Source organism: Pseudochaenichthys georgianus, chromosome 9 (assembly GCF_902827115.2).
Source record: "Pseudochaenichthys georgianus chromosome 9, fPseGeo1.2, whole genome shotgun sequence".
NCBI classification, from domain to species: domain Eukaryota; kingdom Metazoa; phylum Chordata; class Actinopteri; order Perciformes; family Channichthyidae; genus Pseudochaenichthys; species Pseudochaenichthys georgianus.
Genome location: NC_047511.1, coordinates 12,168,232 through 12,190,951, shown reverse-complemented (window position 1 = coordinate 12,190,951; position 22,720 = coordinate 12,168,232). Strand labels below are relative to the sequence as shown.

At 39.0% G+C, this 22,720-nt stretch overlaps 1 protein-coding gene across 2 annotated transcripts in view; it reads right to left on the bottom strand.

Annotated features, from left to right (window-relative positions):
• Nucleotides 1-22,720, bottom strand: part of slc4a4a (solute carrier family 4 member 4a) — an 87,254-nt gene that overhangs the window by 29,277 nt on the left and 35,257 nt on the right. The window contains exons 5-15 of one of the 2 annotated variants that reach the window (XM_071204337.1): nt 20,516-20,651; nt 16,734-16,894; nt 13,981-14,160; nt 11,488-11,583; nt 9,780-9,856; nt 4,788-4,945; nt 3,970-4,057; nt 2,999-3,153; nt 1,908-2,018; nt 1,302-1,476; nt 1,085-1,218 (exon numbers count right to left, since the gene is read on the bottom strand). In XM_071204337.1, the coding sequence (XP_071060438.1) occupies nt 1,085-1,218; nt 1,302-1,476; nt 1,908-2,018; nt 2,999-3,153; nt 3,970-4,057; nt 4,788-4,945; nt 9,780-9,856; nt 11,488-11,583; nt 13,981-14,160; nt 16,734-16,894; nt 20,516-20,651 (1,471 nt within the window). The remainder of the gene's footprint in view (nt 1-1,084; nt 1,219-1,301; nt 1,477-1,907; nt 2,019-2,998; nt 3,154-3,969; nt 4,058-4,787; nt 4,946-9,779; nt 9,857-11,487; nt 11,584-13,980; nt 14,161-16,733; nt 16,895-20,515; nt 20,652-22,720) is intronic. The other variant, XM_034090524.2, reaches the window with a different exon arrangement.

Sequence of the window (22,720 nt, the reverse complement as noted above, 5' to 3'; positions counted from 1 at the left end):
AGAGTGACACAAAATAGAACATCTTGAGAATATAGTAGTTAAAGTTGGAACAACTCCATACATTTCATGAATAAAGTATAAATATCATATCCCTTATTTGATTAAATCTGTCTTGTCTCTGAAAACGCATCTATTTCGATTGTACATTGGCAATTAAATTATTGCTGAAAAAAACAACACAAAGCACTTGTTGAGTTAAAGGGGACCTATCATGCAAAATGCCCTTTTTTATGTCTTATATACATAAATATCGGCGGCGGACCCACAGAAAGTTGCTATCAGAAACAATGCCTGACGTGTTACGGGCGTAATCTCGTCTTTGTTTGCATTAACAAGCCTCGCTAACGCTCAGAGCTAAACTGTACTGGAGAGCACATGTGTTTAAAAAGCAGGAAATAAAAAAAGAACTCACCTTGTGATAAACCCACAAGAGAAAAAGCATTTGTGCTCCATACTGTTTCAGAAATAATCTTTGATGTGGTTTAGAACAGGATGGCGTTTTATCACAACAGAATTTAACTTTATCTCCGGTAGAATTCTGATAAGGTATTAGCTCCGCCTCCTTTATAAAAAAAAAAGCTAAGCACCCATAATCCGCGTTTCTCTAACAGGGCTGCAATAGAGGGGTATGAGCAGTATGAGGCATGGCTACAATGGGTGATCTGTTTGGTATTTTAAGCAAAAAACTTCACAGACATGGTTTGTGTAGGTATGTAGATGCTTTAGGTTTCCTTATCACACTTTTGCAAATTGAATATTGTAACGGTAATTAGCATCAAACCTATTTGTTGTGCCACAAATCATGCTTGAACGTTCACCCCTTAAAATTGTATTTTAAAAGACTCTCCAGCTTCAGCTGATGAAATGCGACGTGTCAAACTCTGCACATTCAACATTCTTTACACCCAAATATTTACACAGTCGCCCTGATACTCTTCATGACTAACACTAACATTCATAGGCCGGATTGGAGCTTCATAAATACCAACCCAAGTTTACAATGATTATAAATTCCTTGTCAAGATCTGAACCATCCATAATTAGCTACTGGGCCTCTGGAAAACTCAGGAGATGGAGAAAGTACCTGCTGAAATTGAAGAGCAGCCGTTCAAACACCAGAACAGGACCTGTGCTGCTGAGGATGATGAGAGGCTGGCCGGAAAACAGACAGAAAATCCCCCCGGTGATCGCTGTGCCCAGAAAACTCTCCAACACACCCTGCACACATGAAGGGGAACCGTAAGGGAATCATTCAGAACATAAACACTCTGGAAAACTGCCAACAAAAATCACAATCTGACCTGCATGTTTTCTGTAGCGTCCCCTAGCAGACCCCCAAAAGTAATGGCGTTCGTCACAGTTCCCAGGTAGATAAACAAAATGGCCGACAAGGACTGGATGTGAATTGCATCGGTGAAGTCACTGACAAAGAAGGGCACTTTTCTCTTGATGTCAAGTAGGAGACCCCCACAAAACCTGAAAACAGTGAAATAAAGGGTGTGTTTTTTTCAACATTATGGACCAATGAGCTAGAGAAACATATGTTGGATATGTACCTAAAGTATGCTGAGAACTGCAATACAAGAATCTTTTTCAAAAACATGACTTATGCAACAGTGCTTTGGCATTTTTGACATTTTTCTCTGGATTATTGTGTACTGTTTTAAAATGTATTTTAGCTGTTGAATGTTCATGTTGTACTGTTTGAAATGCCTTGGAATGAATAAACAGAATGAAAGATGAATGAATATACACAAGCTGTCCATTTTTCATTGCTCCTACTGCTTAAGGCAAGTAACTTTTCTAAGACTTTTCAATGGTTATTTAGTTAAGGATCCACAGGAACCCGGATTCTTGTATAAAAACAGATATTTAGAAATATTTGTTTTCTCTCCACAATTTCATACTTTCCGGTCTTATTCAGCTCGTCCCCTGTAGCGTGTCCCCCTCCTCCGTGACCTCCATCATGAGGCATGTCTCCGTTCATATGAGAGTCTCCTCCTGCATACATGTTTTTCCTGAAATACAGAAAAACACACAGTTGTGTTCAGTTTTGCAGGGCACTTCACCTTAAAGTTATTTTTTTTTTTAACACTACTGAAGGTAACAGCTTGCAGTTTTTTGCTGTGAAAATGTCAGTGTCAGCATTTTCTCATGGCCTCTTTTCTTGAGTTTTAAATCAGACGATGCGCGTGATTAAATAGTCTGATTGATCAGTGCCCACATTCAGTATGTTTCTAGTTTACTGAGTTAAACTGCGAGTTTTAAATAAAACACACTTTCATATTTTATTTATTTAAACACTTTGCTGTACAGCTTGACGCACTTCAGGGATTTTGCAACCTTTGCTGTTCTATAACGTTACGTAGTCAGTGCATACACAGCATACCGATCGACAGATGTGTGTCTCTTTACATATTTAATGCAAGATAGTCTTGTACGTGCTAGCATTTTCTTAGTTTTCAGGTGATTCAAATATGTGATTTTCCATTGTTGGAACCTGTTGCAGACACTTTTTACACTTTGATTCCAGCTGCTTCTAAAGCTTAACACCTCACTGGATATACTGTATAACAGAGGTGAATGTTTTGCAAGTAAAAAGTAAGTCTTAAGATTCCTCAACTGTATGTGTGGTTTAATGAATGACCAGCGGACAACTACGCAGCTTGTAGAATCAGTGTAATCTTAGATAAGATAACAACTAGGAAAGTCACTTTTTACAATCCTCTAGTTACTAGAAAACTATTCTAAGAAAGTGAAATTATTTTTCCCACGGCCGTCTGTGCAGGTAGAAATCTATAGAGTGTAAAGACATAAAGCTGTATGTGAGCTCTATTGGTCTGCTACCTGGAAGTGTGTCTAACTAATAGACAGCGTGCTCTTTAATGTAAACGCCAACATTGTGCAGTGTTAAACAAACCATTGTGTGTATATTCAGCAGAGCTAAAGAATCATCAGTAACTAGGACTATGATAGCTTCACATTAAAAGAGTTTGACCTTTTGTCAGAGGAGGGCAGGGATTTGGGAGGCTCTATCCTGATGGCTGGGTCCCACTCTCCAGGAGGAAGCACGATCACCTCGTCCAGGAACTCATCGATACCGGCCAGCAGGTCTTCTCTGTCCTTGGCCTTATACGCAATGTCATGAAATACCTGAACACAAACAGAGAGGGACGAGGCATTTAAGTGTAAATGAAGTCTGCCAAATGCAATATCCTACCAAGAACAAACAAATGATTGTGGTATCGAGCACCAATGGAGCAATGTTGATCATCCCAAAACCCTTTGGATGTATTTTACCAACAAAGTGTGTAGTTTCAGACTAGAAATGTACTATTTGTGTCTGAATACATTTGGAAAACTACTACTGCTCACATTAGACCGAATTTGCAAGCAACATTTTTTAAATGTAGGTTTGTATCTGGTCGATATACTTTAATATACAAATGTTGATACAATGAATACTAAAATTAAACACTTTTTCCTCACAGGACCACTTTACGTGTATTCCTAATTCATAAAACATACTTTTCCTTGGTTAACTTTATTAATTAATACCGTGTTAAAAAATGGTTGAATAAAATGATGGTCTAACAGGAAGTACGCGTCTCATGTTTTTGTGAAATTGATTGTCACCCTACAGGATCAATGGATCAACAGCTGAGAACATTAACCAATTGAATACCACAATACCATAAGCTCTTTCACAAAATTGAACAAAATGTAACTTGAATAAATATTACACGTTTCAGACATGGCTATTAGCAGTCATTCATTCCTTTTGGTCTATAATCCTATTTACTGCCAATCCATTTCTTGATGGCTAGGACCTTTGTTAACAAAACTGGCAAAGCAACAACTGTAAGTCAGATATAGGTTACTGCAACAACACGCCTCTCTCTGGGCTTAAGCCGATGATGTAAGTATCTTGACAGGCTTACAGCTGATGTGTGTTAGTGGCAGTCTCACCTCATCTGACATCAGCGTGGCGATGGCTCGGCCAATCTCATGGTACGAATTGGCTTTGCCTTTGGGTCCAAGCAAGATGAATAAAAATCTGCCAATGGGACAAAATCATTGAGTAAGTGTGTATGTAATGTAATGTGTCGTCATTTAATGGATACAGCTTTGAATTGAGTATAAATCTTTTCATTTTTATTTACTTTTATCTAAACAGAACAAACTCTTGAGTGAACAGTTATTCACATATTTCTAAGCTTTGGACACACTCACTACAAGCACACATATCATCATTTGGTCCAATCCATCCATTGAAATCCCTCCCAAATATTTGCCATGCTACATATGTGTTTTACATTAATATGCCTATGACACAATATGTCAACATAGCAGAGAAATCTCTTAAGGACATAATATAACGTACGAGTTCAACAGGACTTCAGCATTGCTTTATGGCTCCTTGTTTACAACAACACTACTGACACCAGTTTAGTGTCACACCTGTAGTTTTATGAACCTCATCAAAAGCCAGAGAACAAACAGTTAGACACAATAAAGGAAAAGCCTATACAAACTAATCCAAACTGTTGTGTTAACTATGCAATTATAGATAAATAAAAAATATAGATGCCCTACTTGTACCCACTTTGTGTTTGTTTCGGGAGCATATTTTCAGACTTTTTTTTATCATAATCTTTTTACAGATTTCTATTGGCGTTATGAAACCTTGGTATCTGTTAGGACATGTTGGACTTATGCAGCTTTCACTAGTTTTACTTGAGCTTATATTTAAGAATTCCTTTAGTTCAGACACAAATCTCAGCCACCTTGTGGGAACAGGGACCTCTGTTAAGGCTCCCAGCATCACAGCTTGCTGCAGACGAACAAACGCCACAAACGGTGAGTCCAGGAAGTCCACCTCCCCCACCAGCACATTGGAGGCCTCGGCGTCTCTCGGCAACTTCTTCATGAACTTGTTCCTCAGCTGAAAGTACAAAAGAGGAGACATTAAGTGTTATGTTCACACCAGCAAGCTACTCGACACGGAATTAAACAACCTATATCAAACAGGACAATCCCTTTCAGCCTAAATACCAAACCAGGAGGCTCCCAAGCTATCTAGGTGAGAAACAATTAGTAACATGAGGTCCGTATTTCTTTCTCTTCTAGTGATGGTGAGATGTCTAAAGATGGGGTCAGACACCTGCTGGGCTTCACAGGTTCAACAACTCAAAAAGACATTAAAGTCTTGCAAATGTGTTTTTGAGAAGCTGTTTCCAAGTTGTAAAAGAAAGGGAACATACCAGTGTTTTTGCATGTTTAACCCACTAAAGTGTTTAATTTCTGTTCTTTCTTGGAACATATACGAGTGATAACGTAGGTTTTTTTGGATTCGAATGGCTGGTTGGAAGATCTAACCAATTAAAGAATAACTACACACACTGCTTGTTTGATGAAAAGAGAACCAAGTAAGAATGACCTCGTTGTTAAGTAAATTGGACTGAGAAGATCCACATTCATTTAATCTACTCGTATTTCTATGCCACAATGCTATTTGCTTCATTAGATGTTCCATATAATAAAAATAGTGGAATGTTTATGACCAGATTGAAATCATTAATAAATAGATCAAAGAAAAAGAACCATAGACATCGAGACAAGATTGTCATGGAAAACTAGTGGGTTATTTATTCACTTTCAAACAGCAGAGCAAGCAGGAATCATTTACTGAGACCCAGCAAGTGACAATTCAAAGCACCTCTGAATCATTTATGGCCCCATTCAAGTGTGTTTTGCATAAACATTAGTGCAAATAACACTATTTTATTTAACAGTTCAACTTGAATTTTGAAGACAATTAATTCAGATAAACAAAAAACAGAAGTAAGTAAGTTCTTATTCAGCGGTAAAGAGGCTCCATAGGTCCACTGGTTTCAAATAAATAGAAAGATGCACTTATTTAATTCGCAACCTATGAAAAAAACCTTAAGATAATGTAAAAACATGTTGCAAAGTTATGTGAAACTGGACAGAATATAAATTGTTGGTCAATATGTATACGCAATAGCTAGTTTATATCAAAGCGGTGAAATGTAATATTTGCCCATTTTATTTCAACTGTAACCACATGCAGGTGCAAAATGTGTGCACAATGCAATAAAGATGCCAAATGGATTGGACTAATAAGATCACTAAGAATCTATAATGCTTCATTATCTCAACTCTGGCGCATTATGAAAATAAACACTTTATTTTCCTCTGATTCTAGCTGGACAACAGTGTTAACTTGCTGTTTAGGATTCTTCTATTTTATAAGGATTATTTCATGTAAAGCCTTGTTAAAATAAACCACCTGTCCATACCTGTGAATACCAAACTGAGGAAGACTACTATCTGTCTTTTTAAAATCCACTGAGCCAGGATTTAAATTGGATTAGATCACAAACAACTCAAATCAAAATCAAAGTAAAGCTGCCAGTAAGCCACACATACTAGAAAACAAAACAATTTATAGAACTTATATAAGAATTATGGCTAACAACTTGTTTAGTGAGGTCACAATGACTTTGTCCACCAAATTGTAAGGGGAAATGGATAGCATTTTTCCAGTCTTTACAACCTCTAAAAAACGTTTACATCTAAGAGTTAGCATTCATCCATTCACACGCATTCATGCAGAGGCAGAGGTTGCCATTCGATTGGAATAGAAATACAAAATACAACTCCAATTGGAGGGCATCTTGCCCAAAGACAGATTGGCATGCTGACTGCGGGGGTTAGGATCGAACCCCCAACCTTGAAATGTAACCTCATTGTAAAATAAAATGGGTCCAAAATAAGATAAAGTAAGAATTAAACTGTAAATAAAGAGACTTCTTTTCTTCATCATTGGTTTCAACCAATAACAACGTTTAAAAACAGGACAAAAAGAACAAAATGGCTGTTGTTCACTTGTCATCCGGCCCGCCAAAAATACAGATAATGCACTCAACTGCCATCAACCTCTGAGGACTTGAATCTCATAAACTTGTTCTTCTTGGCAAGATCCAAACACATCCCATTAGCGGCTTTAGAGCCTTGTAAGCCACACATACTAGAAAGACATTTGTCTGTAAATGATTGATCAGAAAGTTAACCTGCGTAACTTCACACCCTGACCTGAGTCCGATCACTGCTAATCCACACGCACATGCATGTGTTCCCGTCACACTTCAGTCTGAACCGCCATGATGCACAAATCTACTTGTACACATTTTTAAGATCCTAAATCACATTACTTTTTGTTAAAATTGTTGTACTGCTCCCTACCTCTTAAAAGGGTTAGTTTACACATTCCCCAAACATAATAATTCTTCATTACCTGTAGTAGTTCTCATAATAATAATAATAATAATAATAATAATAATAATAATAATAATAATAATAATAATAATAATAATGATAGATGAGACTTGTATAGCGCTTTTCTAGAAACTCAAAGACGCTTTGACAGAGAATACAAAAAAATTGTGTATTATTTACGCTTCTACATTTCTATAAATATGTTGCTGTTGGAATTAATGATATTTGCCTGATTTATGTTGGGATGGTTGAAAAATATGCAGATATTCAAATAGATAAGATGTGTTACACACCAGGTACCACAACATTCTCCGTCGAGCAATGCAGCGATGAACCAAGATTTTAGTGATAGAAACTCTACACTTTTTATAATTTAGCACCGAATATTACTTCTGAATGTGTTTCTGCCTCTAACTTCATGTCGTGAGGTGACATGTGGTCAGTAATGAGGGCCTGTGGGATCAGAGGAAATGTCTGAATGGTATTTATAGTCTAATTTGGTGTGGAAGAGCTTCAGTTTAGGAGATGTGCATCCTGTCTGCATGTCTGACCCACAAGAGGACTAACTGGGTTGGTGTGACCTAATTCTCTCCCCCCATGCAGAGGCCTATTCTGGTGTGAGATGAACCAATGGCTGCTGTGAACTCTAACTATTCCGCTATCAATGGTGTTCACAGTTGGGTTTTTACATTAAGGTGTAAGCATCTCACCAATGCATATTTCCTACATTACCTTTGGCAAAATAATGTGATATTGTGGTGACACATTCTTGGTATATAATTCACAGTGTGATTCGTGTGTGTTGCAACCCGGACCCGTTAGTGAGGGTACCAGGGTTTGACATCATTCATGCTAGCTGGTTACACAGAGCAGCACATGTACTTACGTCTTCTTGATTAAAGAATAATAAAGTTTGGAAGTCCATTCTGAATGCACCACCTCTCACTCCCGTTCATCGGCTCTACAATATATAGTTTAGTTTTGCCACTAATCCCATCTCAAAAGTCAAGAATCCCCTCAAAATGGAAAATCAAACCAAAACTAAGGAATGTAAGGTCTCTTATAATAAGACATTTTGATTTCAAGTATTTTTTTTATTATAAAATGTGTGATTTTTTTCTCTTTGGGCCTATTCATGCTTTAAAAGTATCAAACCATTTCGGAATTACCAACCAATCAGTGCTGACGGGGATGTTTTTGAAAGGATGGGTTCGAAGCATTTAAAACAGAGAATACAGGTATTCTCAGAAAATATTGAGAAAAAATACGTTTTTAGAAAAACGCTGAATCATTTGAATGAATAGAAACCCAAGAAACGCGAACCTGAAAGTGAGTATAATACGTTAACTTGCAACGAGTGCATTGAGCCCAGCATAGGTGCTTCTACATCACATATGAATATAAATATAAACACTATGAAGTACATGATTTAGTAAAAGCTAAATAATCTTTATACTGCACTGACTGGCTTCAAAACCAATTAAGACAGCGTTCATTTTCTCCCAGATGCTTGGTAACTATTGAAGAAGCTAAAATACTTCATCTGCTACAAAAATGAGGGAAATTCATTGATAAACACAAAGAGAAAGTCCTCCATATCTCCTCTGAGTTGGACAGATAATCTATGACATACTGTATCTTAAAGTTGTAGTGGACTGGAAAAGAATGAACGTATGTTTGGGTGTGTACTTTTCGTTGTCACTTAATCATTGATTTAGCATTCATTTGTCTTTCTGTTAGTCATTGTTCCAAAGATCCTTTGCCTAAGCGTCATCCTCGCTTCAACAAGTAGAGATATTATATAAGAACTTGGATATATGTACTACAGACTTGGCTGTGGAAAGTTGGATCCAGCTGCAGCAGGCCGGGGGATGACGACAGCAGATGGGACAGTGGACTTTAGACAATCTAAACTCTGCTCTGAGCCAGCAGCCACAGACTGCTCTGACTGGTTCCTGCACCTCTGCAGTGGATAAAGCTACTTCAGGCTAACATGTTAGCTTTGCAACGCCAGCCAGTGATTTTGTCCTTTTGGTCAAGCTATACTTTAAAAGGCATCTGAGTCATTTCAAAAAAATTGTGGAATAAATGACGGACAATAGCACGTTTACCACACTTCTTTTTGCACGACACAATCAATGAGATATTTAGCTTTTGATTTCTTAAAAAATCTATTACAACTTTTTCAATGTTGTTCAAGCACCTACAAATAATTCTCAATTGGCTATTTAAATAAGCTGAACCTTGGAGATTTTCTTTTATGATTTCTACACTTCCTAGATTTATCTGATATGTAAAAACGTTCACAATAATTCTCATAGAGATTTTAAGACATCGTAATTGGATGAATCTGTTCATAAAATATTTGCCATCTGTCAACAGAAACATCAGCTTCATATTCCAAGTAACACAAATGTTTTTCTTGTATTCTATGTTAACAAATGAACTTGCACAATCAAGTCATTAGGCTGACTCACCTGCTCTTTTTCTGGTTTGTCAGAAATGTCGTTCATACTGCTGGAGGTCCGGTTCCGGGGAGTTGTAGTAGGACTATCTGTAAAAAAAACATATCAACCCTATAGAGTTAGATCTTGGTGAAGGTGAAGCTGGTCTAAGAACTAAAGTGGGGGTAAAAAGGATGGCAGAGACCGCAAAAAAAGCCAGTGGCCCAGACAGTTTGCTCCCCATGCAGCGCCAACATGAATAACAAGGCAACAGTGTTTGAAAGCATAAAGATGTTTCAGCCACCATTAACTAACACCGGAGGACACATTCCTGACTAAATTATGGTCACTGTTTAAGCTAACTTTAAAGTATTGTACTCATATGTTCATTGTCTAATAAGGATAGCCCTGGTATGAATAAAGTCTTCAGAAAATTGAAAAACAGCCACACCTAAACAATTTTCAGTCGGATGTGGAATTTTCCCTTTTACTCTATTTGCCTTTTTGTAAAGACAGATCAACAGCTCCTTGACCTTGATCATTTCCGCCAGTATAAAACCCTAGCAACTCTTTTAACCATTTTTGATATGGTATTTAACACCATACAGCACAACAACTCAATCAGTGTTTGGCCCACTTAATTCTACAACAATCATGAAAAAAAATTTTGTGTAGACTTGGCTAAAATGCCCAAAGCATTGCCTCCTAAAAAAAATATAAATACACAAATGAGCTTTTCTCATATTGAGCATATCCTTACTCTGGAGCTTTACTGTAGAGACAATTGGATTATCTTTACATCAAAGCGGTAGTGTGTTCCTCCTATGAGGCAGGTAAACAGCAGACTGATGCTCTGCTGACTTCTGGTTTTAACCGGTTTTAACCCACCAACTTGAGCGTTGAAGATCTGACAGCCGAACGTGACCTCACTTTCTTCCTGGAGATGCCAGGGATGAGAGAGAGTATCCACAGCGGTACACATCTCAGAGAGCAAATTCTGAAGCCACTGTAGCCTTTCTTACAACTGCCACCTGAGGATTTCGGGTAATAACATGCTTGACAGTATGATGCAGCCGGTGTAAATGATGTAGAGTAGATACAGTAATAAAGTCAACAGGATTCCTAGCCAAATATAGATTGAAGGATTTGGAAATAACATTTAAATAAAGGCAGAGTTGGAAGTGGAGTTGTATGAGGGACTTGTATAGAGTCAGTCAGACAGGGTAAATATATTTTAAAAAATCTATATCGGTTTAGTGTACTCTATATTTAAAATATTTTACCTCGCCGTCAAACAGCTATTCTACGTTCGGTAGAAAAATCTGTTAAACTAATAGGAATGAAAAACTATTCAAAGCCACTACTACATAAAGCCAATTACTGACTACTACTGTACTTTATACATTGGGACAGGTGACATTTTACACTACAGCTTTTATGACTACGTTCCAACTGCAGCTAACCATTTTGACCGTTTTCACTTACATGATGTGACGAAAGTCAAATGTTCCAGTGAGTCACATGGATATGGGATACTGAAAGAGTTACTGAGGCATTTTAAGAGAAATAATATTTGGGTTGGCATGTCAAATTGGCTATATTTGGTATGTTTAAAGAGGCCTCAGTTGGTCAAATGAATTCATATATAGGTTTAATGTTTCTGTTCATACGAATACTAGCAATGATTCAGAACGGATCGGTTGTCTGCAGTGTGAACGTAGACGTGGTTCAGGTCACTTACTAAGCCAGTCCATGCTGGTACTTCTTTGGTTCTGCAAGTCCTCCATTGATATGTGACCCGACAGGCAAGTCACAGAATTGTCAAGAGGACTACGAGCTTTATTAGTAGCAGCAGGTTAACAAACCCAATCCAGGATAGCAGCAAAGGAGGGAAAAGAGACAGAAGGAAGAGTTGATAGACAAGCCCACTGAGCCAAAGCAAGGTGTTTGTTAGGAAAACACAATCAAGTAGTTAAAAGAGGAAAACATGTCATTTTATGTGCAGAGAAGTAAGGAAAGAGAAGTGGGGTCATTACATCTGGAGGCAATGGGCCATTAGAGAGTTGACAGGAGCCAAATTGTATTATAATAAACTAGAGGATGTACTTTATCCTTGTAAAGTTTAGTATCAATTATAATTATCAGTGAAGCTCGTTATCTCAGAACTTTTTATATGACAGGTTTCCATTTGGCCATTCCATGAGCTTTTCTTTTGATGGAATCATAAACCGGCTTCATAAATCTGATAGCAGGTCATTAATAACTTCACTCTCCAAGGACCCATGGCTGCTAACAGATTAATTACATTGTCAGTACAATGAAACATTCATTCATGTAATGTGTTACAATCAAAGCACCCATTTGTGTTTTAGATATCAGTGTGTGTCAGGGCTGTCACTTTACTTTAGATCGCACTGCTGTAGAGTGATCAAAGGCATGTAGCTTTCAGTTCAAGACGTTATAAAGAGGGTAAAGAACAAAATGTAATACCTATTTGTATTTTGCAGACATATGGACAGACATTTGAAGGACATTCTAGAATAATTAAAGTGCATAAATGAATTGACCTGTTTAAACAACACATACATATAGTTAAATTGGTTCATCCATTCAATCCATGTGCGGTTCCTCCTGTTTGATTGTTAATTGTCCCTAATGTTAACGTCTTCATACAAAGGCAGCTTTTGGATTCATTTAGGCTCCAATGCTAAACCATGCATTAAACAGGGTATTATCTAAAAATATAGCTACATCTCAAATCTTAGAGCAGTCACCAAAATGATAATAACACTTGTTTGGGGATGCTACATTTTGCACTTTATTATGGATTCCATTGTTCCACCGAGCAACTTTGATGACCCTCTGGATTTGCAGTTAAAAAAACAACAGTAGACCTATATAATCATGTTTATGTTAATAATATACTTTTTTAAATCTAATTTAAGACTGAACCTGAGGAAACCATGATAATGTAAATCACTTATAAAGCGTTGTTTTCTTGCAACTCTGTGCTGAGAAAATAGTTACTTTAAATTGTTAAAGAATGTTGAGTGAATTTATTTCAAAGGGCTCTGTATAAAACATGGGGCATATTATTGTTAAATTCAGATCCTACAGCAGCTACAATTCTGTCAAGATCGCCAATTAAGTTTAGCATTAGTTTAAAAAATAAGTTTGTTCTTTTACATTGACTGTTTTTGTGTACTCTTTGCATTATTTTGGAATCAGTTTTCTTGGTATTAACGTTCTGGTATAACTTTAAGTGAGGCAAAGTGACAGCCCTCCCTGTGTGATGAGTTGTTACATTATACAGTGAACTAAACATGATTCTCAGAAATGTCAACAACATGAAAAAAGAAAGAAGCAAGAATTATGTCAACCTCTGACTGCATTCGCTTTAAATTATAATCTCTCTAGTTCTCAGGTAGTCATATCCTTTCAAATGACTGGCTCAGGTTTATGATCTCTCCTTTGGCCTTGGACTTTTCACACCTAGTGTCATAAAACAACTCTTCAGAGTCAGAATGTACAGCTAAGTCTTGCTATTGCAATTCTATATGAAGCAACTGTAAATGCAGTTAGTACAGTTGCCTCAGTGAGTACATGATGTTAGAAGGATGGATTAGCAACAGACATCTAATGTAATTTCTCTAGTTGAATGAGAAATGTTGTAAATAGTTTGGTGAGAAAGTATAGTGAAGAAGCAGCGTTCAGTGACTATCCTCTGGAACAAACTGCCAAAAAACTGCACATCTGCTGCATGGAGACTTTATTTGTTGCCTTTTATTACATTAAATAACTATTCATATCTTACAATGCACTGTCACTTTTATTATTGTATTGTATAACTATTTTGTTCTTATTTAGCTTGTTTTATTTGTCTTTCCTTGGCTTTTAAAAAAATATAAAAATGTAATATTATAATGTTTTAATTTTTGTAAAACACTAAGAATCTCCTTCTGTTGAAATGTGTTGTATAAAAAACACCTTCCATCCTTTACTATATTAGCATAAATAATAATATTTAAAAATAAAGTTCAAGGGTCGATCAGGTCTATAGTAAAAAACAAACTACTCACCCATTATAACTTGAGTGACAATAGAAAAAACTAAATGTAACTAAGGGTTCGGGAAACTACCGCTTATTTAATTATAGGAGTAAAGTAGCTGATTTAGTTTCCTTTACACCATTTAAAAAGAAAAGAAGACTGCACCACACTGGCATCAGTATTACCGTTTTCCTGGTTGGAAAACAGCCTACTTGCACTGGAGACCGTCTTCCCGATGTCAGCCAGAGAGCGCAGGTTGGACTTCTTGGTCTGGTGGCGATGTCTCCGGAGCAACGTGTACATCACTTTGTCCTTCAGCTCTGGCTTCAGCTGGCCGATCTCTATTTGGTTGTCTGTGATCAGCTCTGAAGGTGCAGAGAGGGGAGAGGAAAAGAAGAGGGTGAGGAACGATGATTTCACTCTTTTTCTGGAGGGAAGAACGTTTAACCACTGTTTTCAAGATGTGACAACTATATAATTAGACCCGCCAAAAACTAGAATTGTCTTGCAATTGCTTATTTCGTCGTAAAAACCTACATTTATTCAACTTGCAGGGCGGAAAAAACACCAGCAAAGCCTCATGTCAACTGACTTTATACACTGAACAAAAATATAAACGCAACACTTTTGTTTTTGCTCCCATTTTTCATGAGATGAACTCAAAGATCTAAAACATTGTCTATATACACAAAATAACCATTTCTCTCAAATATTGTTCACAAATCTGAAAAAATCTGCGACAGTGAGCACTTCTCCTTTGCCGAGATAATCCATCCCACCTCACAGGTGTGGCATATCAAGATGCTGATTAGACAGCATGATTATTGCACAGGTGTGCCTTAGGCTGGCCACAATAAAAGGCCACTCTGAAACGTGCAGTTTTGCTTTATTGGGGGGGTCTGGGGGGGTCCGAAAACCAGTCAGTATCTGGTGTGAGGGGTAGGGTTAGGGTTAGGTTGGGGAAGAGCGCAGAGCCCGGCGTGGTGCACTGGCTCTCGGTAGATAGGTGTTTAAAAAACATTAAAAACCTCCGTAAGGGTTAGGGTTAGGGTAATGTTGTGAATTGAGTGGCCCATGGTGGTGTTGGGGTTATGGTATGGGCAGGCGTATGTTATGAACGACGAACACAGGCCACTCGATTCACAACATTACCCTAACCCTAACCCTACCCCTCACACCAGATACTGATTTTCGGACCCCCCCAGATCCCCCCAATAAAGCAAAACTGCACGTTTCAGAGTGGCCTTTTATTGTGGCCAGCCTAAGGCACACCTGTGAGGTGGGATGGATTATCTCGGCAAAGGAGAAGTGCTAACTATCACAGATATTTTCAGATTTGTGAACAATATTTGAGAGAAATGGTTATTTTGTGTATATAGAAAATGTTTTAGATCTTTGAGTTCATCTCATGAAAAATGGGAGCAAAAACAAAAGTGTTGCGTTTATATTTTTGTTCAGTGTATGTAACATAGACATTAAAATTTGAATTGAATTGTTTTAGCACATCATTATTTTTCTTACATGAATTCATCAAGAATTTGGAGCCAAAAAGAAAAATGAATACAAAACAAACACTTTGTGATACATGCACATGCTGCCCAAAAAGTAGATCCTCTGTTCTTCCCTATCATGGGTCTATTTTTTCCCTTCGTGCAGCCTTCGGCAGTCTTAATTTAGTAACAACACAAAGCAAATGCGTGAGGCGACATAAAAAGTCCTTTCACTTTTGCAAGGCTTTAATTAGTGCCACCCAGACTGTAATGCTCCTGTATGAAAGTCTTCCTGGCATCATGAAACGGCTCAATCAAAAGGTCTTGGCTATTTTGAAAAAGAAGGTCAGGAGCCTGAATGGTGAAAGATAGAAGCCTCGGGGAGTTCCTCTTCTCGTGGAGGGGCAGCGCTGTTAATGGCCCATCAGTCAAGCCTGCCGGCCTCAAAGCAAGAGGCCTAGCTCCACTGTGTCCGCTCAGTCCGTGCAGCGCTCTCAATTACATCACATTAATCACTCGCAACTGGTAACTCTTCCTCCTGCTCCCTCATGCAGACAAAAAGGAAGAGGGTTGGCTGTCCTCAAATAAGGAAGTGTGTGTCCGTTTACAAACTACTATTTGAGTTCCTCACTGTTCCAACATAAAGTACAGTATTGGATGGACTTGACTATGGAAGCGACCTTTTGTTTCACTTAAAGCCAAACAGAGGAAGGAAGTAAATCCTCAGAGCCCCTTGTGTGATGCGCAGGAATCAATAAACCTGCACGCAACACATCGCACATCACAGAGCAAACAACATCTAACTGGCAGACGAATTTTCTTCTGACCTTCACTTGTGTCATTGGGTAACAGTTAAAATAAAGACTTATACACATTAAAACTCAACATGTTGCAGAATTCTGTCATTCACTGGAGTGATTATATGCCATAAAAAAAGCCTTGGCAGAATAATTTTTCGCAGAATGATTTTGTTTTAAAGAGACAATAACATTTATTTTCTATGAATGTTTTTTTAATGGTTACTGTGGGGTATGGTTAGGACGTTAGGTGACTTACGTTTCTATTAAAAGGGCAATCCCCAGATTCTATATTTTAAAATGAATGGAGTCATGAACAGTAGTATTCTGCCTGTGTAAAGTGTAATGTCCTCTGTGGGTCTTGTAGAGTTTTGAAAAGTCTGCGAGACATTGAGTCATTTTAGTTTGGGCTTGAAGGGGATACATTTACAACAGAAAGCCTGTGTTACAAACTGATGATGACGACGACTTTGAAAGACATATACAGCATGGAGAGTCTCATGAAAGCACTCTATATTAAGAAGAATTAAAAGGGGGATGAAGAATTTCAAGTTTTCTGTTTTCAATCAGTCTCTGAACCTTTTTGTGAAAAATGTGTGCTCTTTTAATATTGGTCAAGTACTGAGAAAACACCAACTCTAGCCAACTTACCAACAACCTGAGGTAGAGTGGAAGCTTCCAGGTCCAGCATGATGGTGCCCTTCTCTATGCACGTCCGCAGCTCAAAGAGGCTGTGTAAGGACAGCGTGGCCACGTGGGGTTTACTCCAGCGTTCACCTCCTTTCTCTACCTTCTCCTCAAACTTGATCCACCTGGAGGAATGAAAAGGGGCAGAACAAGGATAGGATTACACTGGAACCTGAAGACAGCTACATACAGTAACTCATTTCATTTCATTTCAAACCTTTAGTTATACAGATAAAATCCCATTGAGATCATTGATCTCTTTTCCAAGGGAGACCTGTTCAAGTAGTTCCACATGAAACATAAAAGCATAAACAGAACAACAAAAGGACATCATCCAGCATCATTTACATAATTATCCACATAAACAGGTACCAATAGCTACCTAACAGATAGTATGTGTCTGACTCTCTGCCCTAAATGGCTTGTTGGAGCTCCTGCCCCCCCCCCCCTCCCAGTGTGCTCTGATTGGTCAGCTCGCCCACTCTGTTCTGATGAGTCCACCACCGTTACAGCGGAACATCAGTGTTTATGTGTTACAATGGCGTTTGTTAGCAACCAGGAAATGACACCAGTAAAGACAAACAGATGAGAATGCTGCGTGGGGTCTGGGTGCCGTGGGGTCTGGGTGCCGTGTTGGCGGGACGTTGCGAGGCTCGCTGCTGCGAGGAGCGGACAGTGTGAGCTGGCTTACTGGTGTGGTTTCCTAGTTGCTGCGTGGGGTAGGTGAGACAGCGAGACACAGCGAAACCCAGCCGAAACCAGCCCGAGCCCACACACACACACACACACACACACACACACACACACACACACACACACACACACACACACACACACGTGTCCCGCCGTCTCAGGCTGACAAATCTGTGGAGCTGCAGCTGAGAAAAGGTGGAGTGTGTGTGTGTGACCAATCCGCGGACGTAACGTAACGGCTCCGCGGATTGGTCCATTTGGACCAATGGGTCCATTGGGTCGGTTACATCACTTGGTTCCCAGAAGAAACAAATGGAAAAGAGAAATGGAAAAGAGAAATCTCCAACGAGGTGTTCTGGGGCAGCACAGACAGGTCTTTTCTGTGTTACGGCCCGTCTACACTACAGCGTCGAGAGCGTCGAAAGCTCCAAGCAGCTCCAAGCTGCCCATTCACTTTCAATGGGGTGACGTCACGTAGCCGCGCTTTTTCGCCGAACTGAATTGTGGGTAGCCGAGCGAGGCGTCTCAGGCGACCCAGGCGACCAGAAGTTGAACATTGTTCAACTTCTGGTCGCCTGGACGCCGGAGTAGCCAGCGCCAGCCAATCAAATCCCGTTTCCCAAAATCTGACAGCTGAAGCGCTAGCCAATCAAACCGCGTCTAAGCTGGGAGAGATATCCCGCCGTTCATTTCTATATTTTCAAAAAAAGTCGGAGGAGAAACTAACTATCGCCGTAGCGAATCACTCGGTTTTGTATGACCAGACCCTCTTCACCTACCGGGATACAAACCGGAGGAACCAGGCATGGAGGGAGGTGGCAGAGACAGTGGGGGAAACTGGTAGGTTTTCGCCTGTTTGGGGAGTTTATATATATATATTGCTCGCATAAAATCCCCGGGGGTTTTTGCTTTGTATGTCGGGGGCGGGAGATTCATGTGATTGGTTGTTGGCCGTGTTGCTTGAATAAAATCCCCAAGCTCCAGACACGCCCAGCTCCAAGCTATTTTTGGAGCTGTAGTGTGGACGCTCCGTTAGAGTTTTACTCGCTACAGGGTGTACTTTGAGGGTGTGTGACTCTGCAGACCGTTTACATGCAGAAAAAGCACAAGGGGGCGGTAATAACCAGAAAAGCATGACATGGGACCTTTAATATATTATATAGTTCTTTGCATTGTTATATTACATGTATGGAGCTGTAAATGCAAGCTGGATTGATAGAGTTGAAGCCAATATAACCTGGAAACTCACCACATAATACATTAAATAAGACACAAATGCAGTGCATATATGTATGTGTCATGTTTGTCCATATACTAATATTGGAAATAACATCCAAAGTATATCTTAAAATGATCTTGTATGGGTGCAAGTATTAACAGATTATGTAAAACATTTTTAAATATGTATACATTCTAAGGCATTTGGTCAAGTAAATGACACCACGACTACATTCCCCTTCTACTTTAATAATAACACTTCAAAACTGCCTCTTTGTAATTAATTCATGTTTTTTTAATTATTAAATGTGTTGTGTGATGGACAGGTGAGAATCATTTCAGATAATGGTCACTGTCATTGCTATCTCCTTCATGTATCTCTTTAATCACTTCCCATTCCCCCCCCCCCCCCTCAGAGTCAGGGAGATGAGAAACTAAACTGTTACAGAGCAGTTGTCTTTATGCCAGGGTTTTATTCAGTCTTGGCTGCAAAAGTTGCACTTGGCAGACGGCCAGCACTACCCAGCACTTGTGAGATCTTTTATTTAGTTTGGGTCCACTGAGTGCACTTGGTGAGACATTGGAACGGGTCTTAATCTCTGCAGTTATTTGCCGAATAATAATTTGGAATTAAGATGCAGGATGGATTTATGCCAACTTTAATAAGCAATGTACGCTTTAAATAAGTAACTGACATGATTTAAAGGGTTGAACTGGCCTCTTATTTCAACCTTTTCAGTCCTGCTGATCCTCTTGAATAGATTTTTTTTGTGTGTACACTTGTATTGTGGTATTTCAGTTGAAACTCTTGACTGCAGAGAAATATCCCCTTTAGAGAAGAAAAAACTTGTATTTTTCCCTTTAACCTTATTTGATCGTTTCTACTTGTTTTATGTATTTATTGTAACTGTGTTCCCCTGTATAATTAATATTGTACATTGGGAAATATGACACTCAATTCTACCTCATACCTGGGAATCAATCAGTGAAAAACATTGTGTCTGTTTTCGATAGTTAGGTTTTTTCCTAGATGGATGCCATTACATGATCAGAAGTCTTATTCTCAAGCCGAAAGTGTCAAATGCTATGACGCACTTTCAATTAATTTACATTTTGACGTGTGTATCTAATCCAATCCAGGTAAAACTAAGGTAAATACTATCCCTAAAGGGTTGTATTTTTGCCTGAATGTCAAGCTCTAATGTAACTTTTTGAATGTTGACATCGTGACGCAGTTAAAGCAAATGTTTTACCAAGCTAATATCAATCACATATGTGCATCAGGGGCAGGACAAATGCATCATCATAACTTGGCTAAGTTCTTCAGTACAATTCTGCTGCAAGTCATTTGACGAAGAGTGAACCAAAATGTAACTTTTTCAGCAGTACAATTGGTCAGAGGTTAGGATAACAGATCAACTCATGTGGAGCCTCAAACACCAGCCCAGGGATCCAGTTTCCCCCTGAGAGAGCTTCACTCATCCAGCGCTAATGATTTATAAAACAATGAGCCCATCTCTCTCCCACTAGTGGGCCACACAGGAGAGACCTGGGGAACCCTGTGTGCTCGCTTTTTCAATTCAATGCAGACAACAAAATTCCCTGATGTAAGAATAAATTCAAGGATCTTTCTTCAGCCACTGGTGTGACTGAAAAAACATCCAAAGCTCCAAACGATGTTTGAAGTGAACTTATTAAAATAAATGTCAATAAGATTGACATCAAGAATTTAGTTTGTGATTTCTTAAATGATCGAGTACAAATAATGAAGAGGGTCCCTCAAAATGGAACACTGACAGCTCTGTTGAACCTGAGTGTCAGACTGTGGTCCTTACCTGGCCGTCTCCTTCCACTCCATCTCCTGTCCATCCACCGACAGCAGCTCATCCAACTCCGTGAAGAGTTGAGGGGGTGCCGGGCCATCATCTTCCTCACCTAGTATGAAGCGGATCCTCTCGGCTGCCGGTGAAACTGCGGAGAGAGGAAAAATACTGCGGTTCATAGGCTGGCATTGGTGCCCGTTGGGCAAGGGTTTGGGGTCCGGCTTGTCCTCCTCAGTCGGACCCTTTCCGTTGACCTCAGGAGGAGATGGAGGTGGGGGGATTTTCACCATGACCTCCTCTCCTTTCTCTTCCGTGTCTTCTTCCTTTTCCTCCTTCTCCTCTTGGTTATTGTTGTTGTTGGACATCTTTAATAACTCGGTGACCCCCCTCTAAACTCTCCAAATCAGCTGACCCTGGGTTTGCTCCTCAGATAGTAAGCCACACAAGCTCACCAGAGTCCTAAAGCAGCAGCAGAACCCTCATTAAAGCCCCGGATGGAAGTGACAGTCACTCTCAGCTGCCTGCTCCAGCACTTTGTGGACCAGGTAGGAGGGGGCCGATGGGGTTTAGTTGTCCCCTCAGTGACAGAGTCCCCACAGCTAGCCCCTTCTCCCTCTCTGCCCCCCCTTTACTGTTCAAATAGGCCTACGCTATTGGCCCTCCAGCCTTGGCAAGCTGCCCTGGAGCCCCTCATTAACAATTAGGAAATGGTTCACAAACTGGCCTATTCTCCAGCAGAGGCTTGGCTTTCTTTCTTTCCTTGTCTTCCCATTTGAATATTTAAAGAGCAACAGAACATAATTTCAACAGGATTGATATATGAATTATACTAGTGCTATCCAAACATGTTGCCAATGGTAGACACCACCTTAGCTCGTTTCAACAAGTGGCAACAATATTTGAACTTCAAGTAGGAAGCCCACAAACAATCACTAACCCTCTTTCATGAAAGCAGACCCATGTGTGTAGAGCACTGTACACAAGGATTATTGTCCTTAGCAAACAGCCACACAACATCATTGTGAGTGGAATCATTGGAGCTTGTTTTACTAGTTTTACTGTTTTACTGAAAAGTTTTACTGTTTTACTAAGTTTTACTGTTTTTTTAAGTTTTACTGAAAAGCTCAAATTGATTAAAGATGGCATCTCTGCTTAGGAAATTAAACTCCTTGTGTTTAAAAGTTGCTTGTCTTGCAAATGTTGCATGATGGGAGAAAAAAAATCCGTTTTTTTATCACTGTTCATACAGTAACTGTGACTCCAACATTGTCCATACCCCGGTGTTGCTTCAAATGTAACTACTCATCCCAACCTAATCCGAAGGACATTATTGAAGCAGATATCAGGTCTTATGAGCTGCAACAATGTTAAAGTGCAGGTGTACCTCATAACATAATGATAGCTCAACTTAAATGAAAGGCCCTAGATTGGTTTGCATCAGTTAATTATACATTTATTTTTCAGTTGGAGATGAAAGTCCTGTGAATGTTTTGCTAGTTTCAATCAAATTATGTACTCAATCAGGTTTCAGGTCTGACATGTTGACTGCAATTCAAATGATATTTTAGTCTATACTTTAAACCACTCATATATTGGCTAGTTAACGTTAGCGAATCTCTATTGTATTTACTTATATGTACAACTGAGGGTAGAAATATGCCAAGTTTAAACTTTATATGGTTCACTATAGTGATTTTGCCACTAGAAGTATGGTGAGAATTATAATACGCTACTTGGTGGACTGACTAAAATCCCACAATAGATCGTGAAAGGTATTCTACAACAATGTTCACTAACCAGCTATAATACATTATAATATAATAATAATAATAATATATTTAATTTATATAGCGCTTCTCATCTGCCAAGACAAATCTCGAAGTGCTTCACAACAAGGGATACTGATACACTTTGAGAGATTAAACAAATAAGTGTAATAATAATAAGAAATCAAAAAATAAAATATAAAATAGAGTACAAAAATAAAAGTCGGAGATAGCGATACAAATTGCAGTACTCCAGGTGTACCACGCTCAAAGTTTATTTATATAATGTATTATAGCGTACAATCATGTATTGCTCTGAAGGCATGAAATAATTTTAGCAAAGGATCGTTTAGAAAAATACACCTACTGCCCCCCGAGTTTGAAAACAAGATACCACGCTACTCTGTTCTCTCTGACACAAAAAAAGGTATAGATAAATACGATGCTTACA